The sequence below is a fragment of the Stegodyphus dumicola genome, chromosome 11 (genome assembly GCF_044657685.1).
Source record: "Stegodyphus dumicola isolate Sdum_Otavi_A_Nest chromosome 11, ASM4465768v1".
Taxonomy (NCBI): Eukaryota; Metazoa; Arthropoda; class Arachnida; order Araneae; family Eresidae; genus Stegodyphus; species Stegodyphus dumicola.
The window spans coordinates 79,071,491-79,088,920 of record NC_140778.1 but is presented as its reverse complement, the minus strand read 5'-3'; the positions used below and the strand labels follow the sequence as shown (position 1 = coordinate 79,088,920).

General features: G+C 33.4%; 1 protein-coding gene across 1 annotated transcript in view; it reads left to right on the top strand.

Annotated features, from left to right (window-relative positions):
* The window catches only part of LOC118205535 (uncharacterized), an 84,445-nt gene that overhangs the window by 53,051 nt on the left and 13,964 nt on the right, over positions 1-17,430 (top strand). Inside the window, exons 4-5 of the mRNA XM_085826313.1 lie at positions 2,923-3,201; positions 13,295-13,456. Coding sequence (XP_085682439.1) covers positions 2,923-3,201; positions 13,295-13,456 — 441 coding nt within the window. The remainder of the gene's footprint in view (positions 1-2,922; positions 3,202-13,294; positions 13,457-17,430) is intronic.

Below are 17,430 nucleotides of genomic sequence, written 5' to 3'. Positions count from 1 at the left end.
CAGGCTTTAGAACAATGTCCATAGCTCTTTGGAATGTTGATGGGGCCCCACACAACCCAAAGGGCATGCGTAAAAATGCATAAGTGCCCGATTTTGTTATAAACGCGGTTTTATGTACGTCTTCGGGTCTCATAGCTATTTGATAGTAGCCAGACGTTAAGTCCAAAGTAGACATGTATCTTGTCGATTGGATCTGTCTAATGATTTCCTCTATAACCGGCAAAGGGTAAACTGGAAATTTAGTAATACTATTTAGTTTTCTGTAATCGATAGCAAACCTCCAAGCCCTTTTATCCGAAGGAGGAAACTCGTTCTTTTTCTTACATAGTACGACTGGACTCGCGTACTCACTATTTATGAGCGTTATTATTTTATTCTTTAACATCTCCTGAATATGTTCTTCGATGATTAAGTCTTTTTGTTTGTCGTACCGATAAGGTTTAGTCCTACAAGGTTTTTCGGCAGTTACTTGTATCTTATGCGTAACTATCTGACAATTTCCCGGTTTTTCTGAAAACAAGTTATCAAAATTACTCACCACTTGCTGGATGGCTTGCCTTTCATAGTCATTCAGATGGCTAAGGTCCACTTGCGGTGTCTCCACAGGTTCCACCACCCTCTGGTCCATCTCCAGTACCACGGAACTGTCTTGAAAATTCAATTTGGCCCTCGCGGCCCTTAAAAACTCCATACCTAAAATAAGAGGGTTTTGCAGATTTTTCACTACAAAAATTAATACTTTGAGGCTTTCCTCTTTTACCTGTATGTTTAATGATAATTTCCCGATGCAGTGACATGTTTTTCCTTGCGCCGCTATAATTTCCGTATTTTTGGTTTTAAATAATCGTACCCTATAAAAATTCTTTTTGAAGAAATTTTCGCTCATAAAATTCCCTTCTGCTCCTGTATCGATGAGGGCTTCTACTGGTACATCGCCAACCAGGACTTGTATAATTGGTAGATGTGAGTTTTTTACGATGACCGTATTTAAATGTCTTTTTGAGGGTTTTTTTAAAACTTCCGGGGTCTGGACCCTCCCTTTCACAGGCCCCTCTACTCGTTTAAAGCTTTCCTTTCAAGTTGTGCCTTCTGGTTACGCGGATGTTTATCTTCGAATTTTCTTTTTGGGTCTTGACCTTCGAGTTTCGATGAGCTAGCTTGATAACTCTTTCCCCCATAAGAGCGATTTCCATTTCTGGTTTCCTCATTTGAAGATTTCCTTCGGGTACTTTGAGAATACGTGGCCCCTCTAGCTTTTTCCGCTATTCTGCGATTTTGAAACTTCACCGCCAATTCGAAGTGCTCCTGCAATGTGCTTGGGTTTCTAATTTCGAAGTAGTCTTGAACAGCGGGTAACAATCTTGGTAAGATTATTTCAATAATCTCCGCATCGGGTTTCTTTCCATACAGCATATCCGTCAGCTTAATTTTTCGTAGAATAAAGTCCGTCAATTCTTCTATATCCCGTTGATAGAAACTATATAGTTCGGCTTCCAGCCTTGCTCGATCTTTCACTATGGGGAAGGCCTTTACTAACGATTTTTTGAAATTTTTAAATGTATATGTCTGGCTTCCAAATTCCCCTAATAAAAATTTGCCTATATTTTCCACCATAGCGCGGCCTGTCCTCTTAGTGCGGATGTGGCGATGGCAACTTTTTGTCTTTCAGGAACAGGGTAGAGCTGAAAGTGGTTTTCTAGACCTTCTAGAAATACCGCCACCGAATTTTTTCCGTCGGAATGGACGTTTGGCTTGATTGACGCTCTCAAAGTCTGGACCAGGTATCCAAATCCTTCCAATTGGCTTGTCATTTCTTGGTGTTGTCCAGCGGCTTCCATCCAATTTTCGGCCATTTCAGTTCGATAAGTGTTCGGGCGCCAATGTAGCGTTGCGCGCCTCCAACTTGCACGCAACCAAGAGGTGACTGTGAAAACTGGATAAAAGACAGAGTCTTGTTAAGGGTTTAAGTCCCTTTTTATTCAACGTAATAAATTACAAGTGCGTGCTCTTGACGCTCACAAACTGCGCCAACTCGGCGGTCAAATAAAAATAATAACCTGAAAAGAAATTAAAGACAAGACTCTAACTACGAGGCTCTCTAAAAGTAACTAATCTCACCGCGTTTTACAATACCGCTGTTAAATCAGCAAACTTGAAGATCACGTTGAACGATTAACAATACTTCCAGGCAGGCACACAGGCCGAAACGCGGGGTTCTTCATTTTCTGGCTAACTCTCGCGCTCGTGAAGTAAGAACAGCACACCTTGAACTCGTTTCCTTTCTATTTAACTCAGAATACTTCCGCTGATAATTTGAATCCTTGCGCGTTCTACTAAAATTTACATACTCCGGCATTGGCAGTTCCAGGGGAAAAGTAAGGCTTGACAGGAAAGGTAGTTTAAACTTAAAATAAATGTTAGTTAAAATAAATATAAACCCTACACCATCATGGGAGACTTCCTTTCTAGTAAATTTGGTGTTGGAAGAGCATTTCTTAACATTGGACTTAATTTTAATGGACCATTCTTTACAAAACCTAATCTGACACGCAGCAGAGTAAGAATTAAATCCTACATTGCTCTTTTTATTAGCTTTGACACTAAAGCAATTCATCTCGAGTTTATTTCAGACTTATCAACAGATGCCTTTCTAGCGTCTTTAAGACGGTTTATCTCTAGACGTGCAAAGGCGGTAAATCTATTCTGATAACGCAATGAATTTTCAAGGAGCAGCAACCTACATAAAAGACCAATCAGTGCTTCTTTATTTTGCTAAAATTCAAAACTGCAGCTCAAGAATCTATTGTATCGCATTTTATCACACCTTCAGCTCCACATTTTGGAGGACTGTGGGAAGTTGGAATCAAATCTGCAAAGCAACATTTATTGAAAGTTTGCAAGTCAGCTATCTTAATTTTTTAGGAACTTACCACTCTAGTAATAGAGATTGAAGCATGTCTAAATTCTAGGCCACTGACTCCTCTTTCTTCAGATCCTCAGGATTTAGAACCGCTTACTCCAGGACACTTTTTAATAGATGCTCCTGTAACTTCCCTTCCTGAGAAAGCTCCAACAAAGTCTCTTTGCTTAAAGTCAAGATGGCATCTGATTCAACAGCTTTGTAATCAGTTTTGGTCAAAATGGCAGAAGGAATATCTGAATCAACTACAACTACGAGAAAAATGGACTTTGCTGCAAACAGTATTCAAGTGAATGATTTGGTTTATCTCAAAGAGGATTTTCTTCCTGAAGTGGAATCTTGGAAGAATCACAGAAGTTTTCCCTGGAAAAGACGGAGTCGTTCGAGTTGTTGAAGTAAAAACGTCAACTGGACTTTATCGACGTCCAATTTCCAAATGCTGTCCTCTTCCTAAATAGTCATTCTTGAACTTGAGTGTTCAGTTCGGGGGGGGGAGAAATGTTCACTTTTAAAAATGTTTATGCTTTATTTTATCTTTTTCTATAGGTGGCGCCACCCTCGCGCCAGATGTTAAATTCATAATGTATTTTTTAATTTTGCCGTGTGTTTGTGGCAACAGCTTAAATAAAACCAAACGACTAGTATTCGATGTTAAGAAAGTCATATAAACAATTTTAACAGCTGATAAAGTCAAAATGTTATTCAATTCTTTGAGTCTTTTTTTACTGTGTCAAATTCAAGTATTTCCAGGTCGATGAAAATTCAAGGTAAGCTATTTAATAATTATTAATTATTGAACTTACCAACAAACAAAATATTAACACCCATTTGGACGTAATTTAAAACCTGAAAACTTTCAGAATTTTTTATTGTTATTTTTCACAATTATTCACTATTCACTATTGTTCCGCCCTAAGGCTCTACGTGGAACTTTGTGGAGGACTTTCTAAGGGAAACTCGCTCATATTAACACGTTACTCACTTGAAAAACCACGAAAACGCCCAAGAAACCCAAGTTCGCGGGATTTGAACCTCAGACCAAACTACCAGGGTCTTTATCGCCGGTGAGGCTATTTTAATACTTTAAAATTTTCGTGATTGAGGTTTCCTTGAAGGAAACTCTCAGCGCAAACACTCAAATTTAAGTTACTCTATATTTACACATTTTGAAATGGTTGAATATACAGTACTTTCCTGTCACGATAATGCTCAATATATCGCATTTTCTGATAGAATGCGTGTGTTGCCTAAAATCGAATGTAAATGACCATTTTCACAATAATTGCCGAAAACAATAAACTGTAATTTTTTGGCAACAATCGAATTAGGAAATTTTATTGAAAATAAAATTTCCTGATATTGAAAACCTACATTTTTTTTTTTAATATGATGTATGCTGCGAGACTTAATAACTTCAGTAAAATTCAAGATACGGAAATTAAAAAAAAAAAAAAAAAAAAATGCGGAAAAAAGGAATAGGCTTGCCATGGTGAAACATTTGAAACGAGTAAAAACATGTTAATACTATATGGGTTAAAACACAGAGGACAAATTTAAATACCTACCTAGTGTTTTCCATATTATCTATATCAATATTGAGATAAGTCACAAAAATACGTAAAATAGACATGTATCAAAAATTTAAAAAAAAAAATGCAGTCTGAAAAAGAAATAAAGCTAAAGTACAAAATGTGCAGAATGCCAAAATGTTAACTTTGATTTAAGGGTTTCAGAAAAGGAAATAAGAATTTTCGTTCCGAACTTCAGTTTAAAGCACATCGGCTATTGTTAAATCGTAATTTTTTCCACGCGAAATTCTGTAGTCGACAAAATTTACTCTGCATACAAATGAAAAGCTGTCCGGTGCCTTCCTAAATTATAAAAATTTTGTTGCTCAGTATTTCTCTAAATTCAAATGATTTTGACTCCCAGCGATGCTGTGGCAAAGATCAAACCAGCTCTGGCGATAGCCCTTACCCCTCTTAGTACACACGAAAATATTTTTGCTATACGAAAAAGACTTTATAAGGATCTTAAGTTTTACTAACGTTTATTTTATTTTAAAACTTTACTGTCCTCTCTTCTTTTGCACTTCCCGCCAGAAAAAACGCGTTAGTTTCGTTATGCAAATTTGGCTTGCAAAGTCTTAAGTATTTAAGTTGTGCCTTTTCGCCAAGTAGAGACAGAGAGTGAGCTTTCTCGCCACTTTATTTCACGCGTACTTTCAAAGAGTGTAAGGCCAGAGGTTTAGTCCTCTTGATATTGAAGACGTATCATAGTTTTCCCGCAGTTTGCGCACTACATACGTAAAAAATTCTAAAGCCAATTTTAGTGTTGCTAGTCTGTATAAAATATTCGAGTTTAGCTCTTACTTAAATTTAGTTTGTTGTAGTTCCTATTTTCTTATGTTCAGACCCAACTGGTGGTTTTGTATCCCGAGGTGCGGGAGCGCCTGTGTATTGTGGAGCATAAAGGGTAATTAAAGCTTCCCTTTTCCTGTCATCTCTTCTACAGTTTAACAGAACATAAGTTTCCAGTAAACTCACTGTTCTACTCAGGACACTTACATGTTTCCAAAAGAGATATAGCAATCCTGATAACATATAGGGTAATAAATTAAAGGTGTGTATTTAGTTTTGAAATAACACTTCACTTTCAACATTCTGAAATGCTAATTTGCTTGTTTCTCTATTAACATAAGTGCCAATAAAATTCTACAAGTTTGTTTCATTACTCCTGTGGCTGTTGTAAACAATACTGTACAATTTCTTAAACGCGTTATAAACATTTTTAAATTTTAGACCCTCCTTAATCGATCTGCATTTAGAAAAATTCCTTTCACAACAATTAATATTTACAGCAATTGTCAGAAAATTTAGTAATAGTATTATTATGTTGAAGACACTAATTTTCAACAAAAATCACTGCTATGTACAGAAATTTGCAATAAGATTTATAAAAACTTCTTTGGCAATAGGAGTCAAAATGATGAGAGAAATGTATGCTATTTCGATAATAGCACTGAAATTTTGACTCCTGCAGCTGCACTGGCATTTGCTTAATCTTCGAAACTAGTATAGTAATGCAAATTTCTGCATGTTGCTCTCATTTTCAATGCTAATTAATATCTTTAATATTTTTTTCAGCGTAAATGCTTTCTGAACATAATATTTTAGAATAAATTGCAAAAGTTAAATGCAATCGTCCTTCCATCTCTTTATTTCGTCTTTCCAAGCAATAATAGAAATAAAAATCTGCATTATTTCTCATTCAATGAGAAATTCTTCTTTATTATGATCATAATTTAATCTACATTCGTATTTTTCATTCAAAAATTTCGATGCAGTAAGGAAGATATAGCAAAAACATGAAACTGTTAAAACCTTGTTGTGATTTCTTTGAATACTCTCTTGAGTTTATAAGCAATTCTTTCTCAATTCAATTTCGTGTGATAATTCCAGAATGTCGTGACTGATGCATGCTTGAAGTGAATATGAACCAGTTCCTCGGAGTACAAAAATGTAGTTTGTTCAAACTGATGATTTCATTCTAGTTCAAAATGAATCATTATTATCATTATTAGCTTGATTTATGAACCCATCCTACATGACCTTCGCCATATATGCTATTCCTTACGTTGAATAATCTTTCTTGCGCTTCTATTGTTTCGTCTAATCTACCATAAAATGCAAATTAAGATTTAGTCAGTTTACATAACAAGACAGAAGTTAAGTCGGCTTAAATAACAAGATAGAAAAGAGTAGTTGTAAGTTTCAAGTTCTCATTAGTTGTAAACTCCAAGCCAGTAAATAATTTAGTGGCTATTGAAAGCCAAGACGGGAGGGAAAATGGTCCAGCAGTTTACTGAGGTTACTCGTGTGGATTTAGCGTAATTAAAGTGCAACTTCATAAGCTTACACTTTAGCTCCCTCAATTTGATATGTATAGTTCTTTCCTGTAAAAGTATTTCATCTTAAGAACAGAATACAAAGCAATTTTTTAATCCAGAATTTATTGTTGTATTTTAACACATATATGATGATACAGACGTTATATCATATTCGAAGATGGTTATATCATAAGCATGGTTTACATATGATATAAAAATACTACAATTTTAAGGTAAACCAGATGTTCGAAGACAATCTCAGAATTTTATTTCCCAATAACGAGCTTTAAATTATTAAGCATATCAAAATCAGTACTTTAATATGGATATAAGGTACTATGTCGTCATCATGGTAGACGCTAAGCTTTTTGCCGTACAGGGGCAATAATCTCTGCTTCTATTAAATTCTGCCTGCCGGTGCTTGCTGAAATTCTAAAAATTTTGCCGCCTCTGGTGCAATCGCATCGCCACTGGTTTACATAGTGTATATATGGTACTGTGAAAGACCGAAATTGAAATATGTCGACTTTCACCGGAGAATGTCAACATTCACCAAATACGTCGGTGAAAATCGAATATTGCACTACATTCTTGTATAATCGGACCCTCACCGGTGTATGTCGACAATCACAGATATGCTCTGGTGAAAGTCGAAAAGAGAGGTTATAAAGTGCCATAATAAGTTAAGTTGTTGCAATAAATAAGATTTGAATCACGTAATTTAGTAAGGTTTTTATTAATGTTATTTCATTTTCTCATTTAGAACGTACTGTATAATTAAGTAAGTTTTTAACTTCTATTATTTTCCTTTCTCATTTTGAATGTATTGTGTGTTTTAGGTTCTCATGTTCTTATTTCAAGTCTCAAGTGCGTTTATTCGCGACTGAATTACGGAGAAGAAAATATAATATTGTTATATGTTCAACATTCACCATTAGTACACGGTGAATGTCGACATTGACCGGTCTAAGTCAGAAATAAGAGTATTTGGAAAATATTTCGGACATACACCAAGAGACTATGTGAATGTTGACATTCACCGGTGAAAGTCGACATTCTCCAGATTTCGGTGTTTCACCGTAACATATATATATATATGCAAGCTCTACCCAAAACGAAACCGAACTTTAAAATAAGAGATTTAACGCGTCAACAAAAGTTACTACCGAAAAAGCCGTGACGGTTTGTTATGCCTACTAGTCCCCGTTCTAGTGACCAGCAGAAGGGAGAAATGTTATACCGGTAGTGACGGTTTTAGCCGCCGTTCACGACACCCTGTGCGTCTTTGTGGTCACATAAATTACAGACTTGATCCTTGCTTTCCACCTGTACGAAATTTCGCAATAGATTGCGCCAAAAAAGTCTCATTTTCCCGCCAGTTTCGTATTACGTTATCAAAAAAAAAAAAAAAAAAAAATCTGTGATGTGAAGGGTGATTGATATGAGAAATTACGTGCAAGTAAACCGTATTTTTGCATTTGCAAAGCTAGAAATTGTAATAAATCGGCTATTCCTTATCGAAATGAAATTATTATGGAATTTGAAAATAGAGTATGTGGGAAAACTTTTAGTGGTATTTCAAGATTATCTGAAACATATTCAAAATGGCAGTGCGTTTATGTGTGAGCCATAAATAAACTTCTTATTTAATCATAAATAAATTCTTGATAAATAAACTTCCTCAATGTATTCAAAATTTTAAAATTGTTTACTACTTTTTTATGATAAATTTATATATTTCCTTCCAATTTCTTTTTATTTATGCGGATTCGACCTTTGGTTGATAAAGAATAAGTCTGTCCACCGTTTTTCTTCAGAACGCTTTGCCAGGTTTCATTCATGATGATAATTAGTATCTACTTATATTATTGTTTAATAAGAATAAATTGAATTTAATTTAAAAAATTAAATTTAAATATAAATTAAATTAAATATTCTTTGCGCCATTGCTGCAAGGAATGAAATTTAAATTTAAATTTGAACAAACACGTATAAAAGTAAAAAAGCAAATTTAAAGCCTAAAAAAAGAAAAAAGCCAAAAAAATTTTTTAAAAATGTGCAAACATATAAAAGATTTAATTCTCGAACTAATCTACAATATCATTTAAATTCAGAAGCATAAGCAAATCAAGTGCAAAACCAATCCATGAAAATAAATTCACTAATTTAGCAAATTAAAATTATATGTCTAGTTCTTCTTTAGTTTCTTTTTATTGATATGCATATTCGTGTCGGGGAGGTGTCTGTAGACAATGGTTTCTAAAATGCATTGGTTTCTAGATTATTTTTCATTTTTTATAAAAAATTAGTTTTTTAAAAAAAATTTAATTTTTTTAAAAAAAGTTTAATTTTATACTTGACTTTACTTGCTTGTTTCTCAAAAGACTTCATTAGTATTTTCCTTTTAGAACTTTATTCTTAAATTTAATTCTTAAATGTTAATTTCTAAGGGTACCACTTTATTGGTATTTCTTTTTACTTTTGGTTTTGACTTTTACCCTTGCTTGCATGAATGACGAAACACGAATTGAATGATTGGAGAGTTAGGTTTGGAGGCACCTTCCCCTTGATTAGTCTGTCTACTGCCTACTCAACAGTCATTCATTCACATATGCATTTTTAAAAAAATTGTTTAGTTTAATTTTAATTTGCTAAATTATAAATTAGTGAATTTATTTTCATCGATTGTTTTTGCACTTGATTTGCGTATGCTTCTGAATTTAAATGATATTGTAGATTAGTTTGAGAATTAAATCTTTTATATGTTTGCACATTTTTTTTAATTAAAAAAATTTTTTTTGGCTTTTTTTCTTTTTTTAGGCTTTAAATTTGCTTTTTTACTTTTATACGTGTTTGTTCAAATTTAAATTTAAATTTGTTTAAATTTAAAATACTTATATTATTGTATATATTATCGTCTGTAAGACACTGATAATTTAAGAATTATTAATAAATTATTCTAAAAGTGAACCTTTGAACTGCTTAGTTTCATATATGCACATCAATAAATATACTGTAAAATTTTCTCTGGGTTTGCAGTACTTTCAGAAACTTAGACAAATAATATATATCTGATTTTAATAATATAAAATTAATTAAATGAAAAAAAAACAATGTATGAAATGGACATGAGATACTTGTCTTGATTTCTTTATTTACTACGATAATGTATACATAACTTATCACAAAAGCTTAACGTGTAGTATTCATAAAAAACATATACAGTACTTTTTTAATCACATAAACTATAGTTCTTAATCTTACTAAATCAACTCCCGGGACTAATAATGTGTTTTGATTGCTTCTCACAGCAACTTGAGGTTAAAAATTTTATTTTATACACAAATACATAACTTTTATCATAGAAATACATACATAACTAAATATATTCACAAAATACATATCTCTTATATAAATACATACGTAACTAAATATATACACAACATACATAATTTGTATCATAAATAAATACATACACAAAATGATTAACTCTTATCATACCAAAAATATATATACAGTATTTTTATCACATAAGACTATAACGCTTAATCTTATTAAATCAACTGTCCAGACTAATAATTTATTTTGATGGCTTCTCACAGCAATTTCAGTTGAAAAAGTTTATTTTACTATTTATGATAACTGGCTGTTTCCTCAAATAACAGATAATTGAAAATTCATATTCAAGTAAGATAATGCAGTACCTTATTAACATAGGTTGAAGAAAGACCGGCACATCCAAGTAGGCATATTAGGTACTGCGGGGAAGACCCCGCTGAGCTCCACCATGAATGGAATTCTGAGGGTCTTCCGTTCCTCATCCTCTATCACCAACTTCTTGAGAGGATTTTTCCTTTCTGTGTGTTTTGAATGTCCCCTTACCACACAAGCACTATATGCCTTATGTACTATATGCACTATATGTCTTCTTTAAAAGTTGTCTTCTTTCAGAGTTACGTATTGCAGCATCTTATTGACACAGGTACAGGATGAAGCAAAGCTGGCATCTGTGCATACAGTTAGGCAGTTGTTAACTGCTACGTTTTTGTCCCGGATGGAGTTCAGAGGGATAGCATTCTAGGTTTCGGTCCGTGTGCCTTTGCTGTGCAGGTACACTCAAAATGATTACAAAGATTCGCGCCTTTCCTAGGATTTGAAACTGCATCCTTTGTTACAGCAATCAGCATCACTAACCATTTTCCTAGCCGGGTGGCATTTTATTGACACAGTGAGATAGCTTGCTACCTAAAAGATGGATTATTTTATTATTGGATTGGTCGACATGCGTATTTCTGTGGAAATACGATACCTTACATTTTTTGTGATAATGATTTTTGTGATTACGATACTTTCTTTACTTCATACAAAGAAGTAAAATTAATATATAAGAAAATTGATGCAACATACATTCCCTCAATCTACATCTTGATGAATTTTTAAACGGTCTCTATGATAGTCAAAGATTCCATATCCAAATATGCAATGACAATTGATCAGCACAGTCAAAATCCCACTAACTGTAAAAAAAGATAAGTAGTTGTATAATGATATGAAACCTTATTATAAAAATAAATCAAGTCATATTCGAAACATATGTGTGCACTAAGTTTGGTAATTTAAAAATCACCCGAGAGAAATATCCCAAAATTAAAGATGTTACCAAACCAATATTATAGAATTTTTCTTCCTCTTACCCACTGGAAAGAAGCTTTAGTCAAGTCAATAACTTACTACGGAAAACAAGACACAAGCTTATTGTTTCTAAACGAGCTGATTTGAAAATTAAGCAATTGTATACCAAATATTTAAAAAATTATTGCAATCAAGTGCAGACATTACGTTAGTTAAAATCAAACTCTGGGACAATTAAAATCTGTGATTTTGCATTTTTTACAAGTTTATTTTGCATCTTGTTTACAACTCTAAAATTCAAAATTGTTGTGAAACTGATTAGTATTTTACAAACATTAAAAATAAATCTCCTCTTCATTTGATGTACGAGGTACAGATGGCGTTGGCTGTGATCGAAGTAGGAACAGAAAAAAGGGTTTTTCTCTTTCGACCTCGTGACGTGAACCGATTGAGATGTTTTAAAACTTTAGGGTACAGTAAATTATCCCGGAAATTGTTAGAATGTATATATTTTAGTACAATTGTATTATGTTGTAGTGTAGATTAATATAATAAGATGAATGAACTTCTTCGAGTTTTTATTTCCCACGCATCAGCATTGGTTTCGATTTATCATCACACTACCCAGGTAAATAAGTTTTGTCTTTTGTTTTCTGGATTGCTCTGTATCTTGGATGAGTGAAAGAAATATTTTTATTTTAATGATGAGGCTATGTTTTAGTAATAACAAAATAATAAGAATACAAATCTGATCTTCCTGAATTATTTCCACAAATTTCTACAATAATAAATACTGAAAAATGGCAACTTTTTCTTTCATGCGTACTTTTCAATAATTTTATTCAATTTGACAACAACGTCTTTAAACAAATACAGGGAATTCCAATGGGAGGTAATTTTTCAAGTTCTCTCTGTGAATTATTCCTTTTTTACAAAATTAACTTTTATACGTTCACTCAGTAAGGAAGATCATAAATTTTACCAACACATCTTTCGATATATTGATGATGTAATAGCCTTCAACAACTTCAACCAGATAGAAAATGCTAATATCTACCCTTCATGCCTAAACCTTAATACTACAAATACCGTGCAACATAATATAGTCTACCTTGATTTGCATATTATAGATTACAAATTTTTAAAAGTCTATGACAAAAGAAGAGAATTAAACTTTTCAGCATTTAAATTAACCAACTGGAATTCCAGTATTTCTAAAAGAGTCATCCTCAACACAATTTACTCACAGCTTCTTAGAATTAAAAGAATCTGCAATACAGCAAAACTCCTTCAAGAAGTACTATACTTCGTGACAATTTTGAAAAATAACCTCATTCCTCAAAAAGTAATTAAAAATACTTTAAAAAAAGCTGGCATTAGCCTTACCAATTTTTAGATTTTTTGAATAAGATAATGAAATTTTATACTTAAAGCCCAATGGGACGGTATAAAGTGGATGGCTGATTCTAAGATCTAATGTATAAGTGTACAGATAATTCTTATCAGTATGTCTTTTTTCCTCTTAAAATTTGTCACAGTACTTTTAATATTATTTTTAAATAGTTTTAAAATTTCTTTGATGGCCAGTTCTATTCTGTTATTAACAAACGGGCGATTTTCGTTTCTGGCAGCTTGAAAGCCCTCTAGCTTGAAGAATTACGACTTTAATTAACAAATTACTATTTTTTCATTAATTCTCTCACTTTAGAGGCCATTTTAGTTTTTTTTTTTTTTTTTTTTTTTTCTGAATTAGCCATTTTCACTTTTACCCAGCCCTTTTTCCTCAAACTACTATGACAAGACGCCATTTTAAACTTTTTCCACATCTTTCACCCCCTTTTGCTATTATTCAGGTTGCCGCCAACGGACAGTCACTTGACATTGGCTATTGCCCAGTGACATTGTTTTTCCCTCTTTCTACGTCATCCAACAAGGTCGAGGGCAATGGAAGCGTTAGGGGGTTTGCAAGCACTTTTCGAGTTTCTTCGTCACCAAAGAAGACAGCATTGTTCCAGGTATGATTTTTATAATTTTTTCTTTAAAAGTTTTTCTAGGTCTTGGCAAGACCCATACTGCTTGTCGTCTTGTTTATTATTTTTTCCTTTTTGATTTAAATATAATTTACGGTTCCTTTGCAAAGTTTTAATTCATTAAGCTCGCAGGTCCAACCCAAAAGTTCTTGTATATTTTGACTGATAGCATATCGCTATTTATTTGTTTTTTCTGTACATCGGAATTGCTTTCCATTTTTTACACCTTAATGTGTCAATATATGAGGACGCGTCGGGAAATTGGTACAGAGAATAAAGACTAAAGTTTTTTAGACATAGTTTATTTAATTCATTAAAAATTTGTCTCGTAAAGTTTCAATTGTCTGTATCGGCGAAACGCGTAATGGAGTTAGCTTGGTTCGAAATTCATTTTAAAAAATTTCCCTTGAAAAGCCAAAATGAACTTCGAATTGGGCTAATTAACTATTTTCCGCTTCTTAATTTTTATATATTTTTTATATTTTACCTTAATCAATTGATTAGTATTTTACTGTGTTTTATAATCTACCTTTTTGTTTAGCATATAGCCTACTATCTTTATTTTACCTCATTCAATTGATTTGTTTTTTTATTGTATTAAAATTTCCTAATTTGTTTAGCATAAAGCTTTTTATTAATTTAACTTGTAAATATTGAAATATTTTTTCTCCTCTTTCACACTTTTCAAAGCAACTACACTCATGTCCATAAATTAAGGATAATGCAAAATTAGGCAAAGGAAGAGTTAGAAGCAAAACAAATTTGACTTATTTGTAAAGCTTTTTTATTAAACAAAAGGTAAAGCGCAAAAAAAGATGCTATATGTTTGATATTATTAAAAAAGTAGCGATTTTTTCTCCCTGAAGCAAATTACAAAAAAAAACCTATTTTAAAAAAAAAACAATATTACATGGTTGGCATGATTGTTAATACATTGTATGTCTCCCAGACGATGTGATACAGTCCGTACAACGCCTAGGTATGCTGAGTATCAAATTATCGATCTGATCTTGGGGGATATTACACCACTCAAAAAGCAATGCTCTCCGAAGTTCCGGTAGACATGTTGGAGGAGGTTGACGGGCTGCAACTCGTCGGCCAAGCATATCCCACACGTGCTCTACTGGATTCAAGTCCGGTGAGAATGCCGGCCAGTCCATACGGGTGATATCCTCTGATTGAAGGCATTCGCTTACGATGTTTGCACGGTGAGGACGGGATTGTCATCCATTAACACAAATTATGCGCCCATGGCGCCCCGAAACAAACGTACGTGTTGTTAAAGACAGAATGACATCCCGATAAATTTGGCTTGTCATGGTTCCAATTTGAACATGCAGGTCACTTCTAGAACCCAGAATAATTCCACCCCAAACAAGCACTCCTGCACCACCTTAACGGTGTCGTTCAGTGATGTTTTCTTGGTGGTAACGGGTACCTGGAGCTCTCCATATGAAAGTCCGGCGAGAATCAGACTGCAAGCTAAACCTGGACTCGTCGGAAAACATCACACAAGCCCACTGTTGCGGTGTCCACAATACATGCTCTCTACTCCAGGCTAACCGCAGACGACAGTGAGTTGCAGTAAGTGGAACGCATCTGACAGGTCTACGAGCATATAGACCAATCTGCCCTAAGCGTCTGTACACGGTCTGCCTTGAAATTGTCGTACCAGTGGCTGAAGAGAGCTGACGAGACAGGTCTGAGGCTGTGCTCCGCCTGTTTCTTTTGGCCAAAATACCTGCCAAATACCGGTCCTCATTCGGCGTTGTAACTCTGGGACGACCTGTGCTGTAACGTCTACTTACATTACCATCATCTTGGAATCGTTGCCAAAGCCTGAAGATGACACTCTGGGCAATTCTAAGTTCATCTAATACTTCCAGTTGGGTACGCCCACATTCCAGACGGCCGATAATTCTACCACGTAAAAAATCATCCAAATGCGTCCTTTGTGTCATATCTATTCGGTTATTGCACTGAAATGCTTATAAAGCGCCTGCGAACAATTTTACTTCTTTGCCTGTATTCCTTATATATCACTCACTTACACTCTCGTCATTGTGACGTATAATTGGTGTCATCTGGTTACTTCCTGAAATTTGCATATGATTCTTGAAGACGTGTGTAGTGATTTTACAGGTGATATATTTATTTTAGAGTTCGAATTCCGTGTGACTCCGAATTATCCTAAATTAATGGACATGAGTGTAAATATGCTTATGCTGGAATTTTCTCGGAGCCACAGTTTTTTGGTAATTTTTTGGCTTGCTTACTAAAATTTATCTTCTAATTTCCTCAATTTTGCAGCACAATGCGCAAAATTTTGACCTAAATTGGTCTTTTTTCGTTCATTCTTACAACCTTACTTATAACATATATATATATATAAAGATTAAAATCTTATGGAAATATTTGTGGCTACTTGTATTAATTTGTCTGTAGAAAAAAAAAAAAAAAACTCAGAGTAAACGACAAAATTAGCTACAAAAAAAAGCTGTTGTGTGCTCCATGATTTATATGTGTTAACGATCCGCGATTCCAGCGCTCTGATACGCCATCTAGTGGCTAAAAGGTGGAAACATTAAAGCTCGGTATTTACGTTTGACAATGCTACCTAGTTTGTGAAGCGTGTTGTGATCGAACAGTAATTAAACGTTTTATTTTTTATTGTTGTGGGCATATGTATAACTTAAAAAGAAGTACAGACCGCATGTTTTGTTGTGTACATCAGTGTAAATCACGAGCTTGCAAGGAACCTGAGTTATGCTTCAATCGCATTCTTGGTTCGAAAAATATCGAACGAGACAGCAAAACGAAGAGGGTGGATTCGCGTATTTCGAATTGGAAAGAAAGTGGGACATTATATGAACGTGCGTTCTAAGCATTTAAAAAAAAACTGATTACATTTTTTCTCGTAAGAAAAGTTTTCTTTATATATGCAAAATTTCTTTCTCGTGTATCATACATATACACGTGTATGTGTATTCTTCGAAAGTAAACATGCATATTAGTGTATTGAAGTATAAATCATTATAGCTCATTAATCTCTTAAATATTATTAATATACATATACATATACAATTATGCTTTCATGCATATTTTACCTGCAGAAATTTAAATTGTGTTTCAGTTTACGTTAGCAATGATTTAAATGAAAATTTATAGAATGACACATATAAAAGTAAAAGTTAATTATTTTAACGTTAATGATGAACTTTGAATTTCATATTCTAGTAATGTTGAAATTTCTGTGTGTGAATCATTTCCCGTTAAACTATTTAGAACTGTTTACAGTGGTTCAGGATAGTTAGCATAAAAAATTTCCAGTTCAGAAAATAGGTATGATGATCTAGTATGAGTAATAGTATAAAAAGTATTACAGATATCAAATCTTTTCCACTATAGAATAGCATGCACCAAACAATTTCTTATAAAATGATATACATACCATTGTTACTCGCTGAGCACAGTTAAATGTTTTTTCTTATCTTTTATAGCAGTGTTCGTTTTGAAGTAAGTATTAGTAATAAAAAGTTTTTAAAGTAGCTTAAAAAAATTTATCCATGGTGAAAATTAGCTAATGATGAAAGTATTTTTTCTCACTTGAAGTATCAAACAGCCACATGTATCTTTTTCGAGAAAATCTGTTGTTCTGTAATGTAAAACACCCAAGTATTTGTTCAGTGATAAATATTGATAGGGGAGAGACTTTTAAGTAATTTCATTTCTCAGCCATTATTCAAAATATGATTGCATATAACTAAATAACTTTGGAGTAAATTAAACAGCGTACACAGACATGTGTATACAGATATACAGGTTAGCAAATAAAAGCAAGGACAGTGGATTTGGATCAGTTCAGTAATTTATTAGATTGTTTATGTATTCCTATTTTATTTATAACAAGCTTTTATTAAGTAGAATAAGAATGTGTAGAACATTTAGTAGAATAAGAA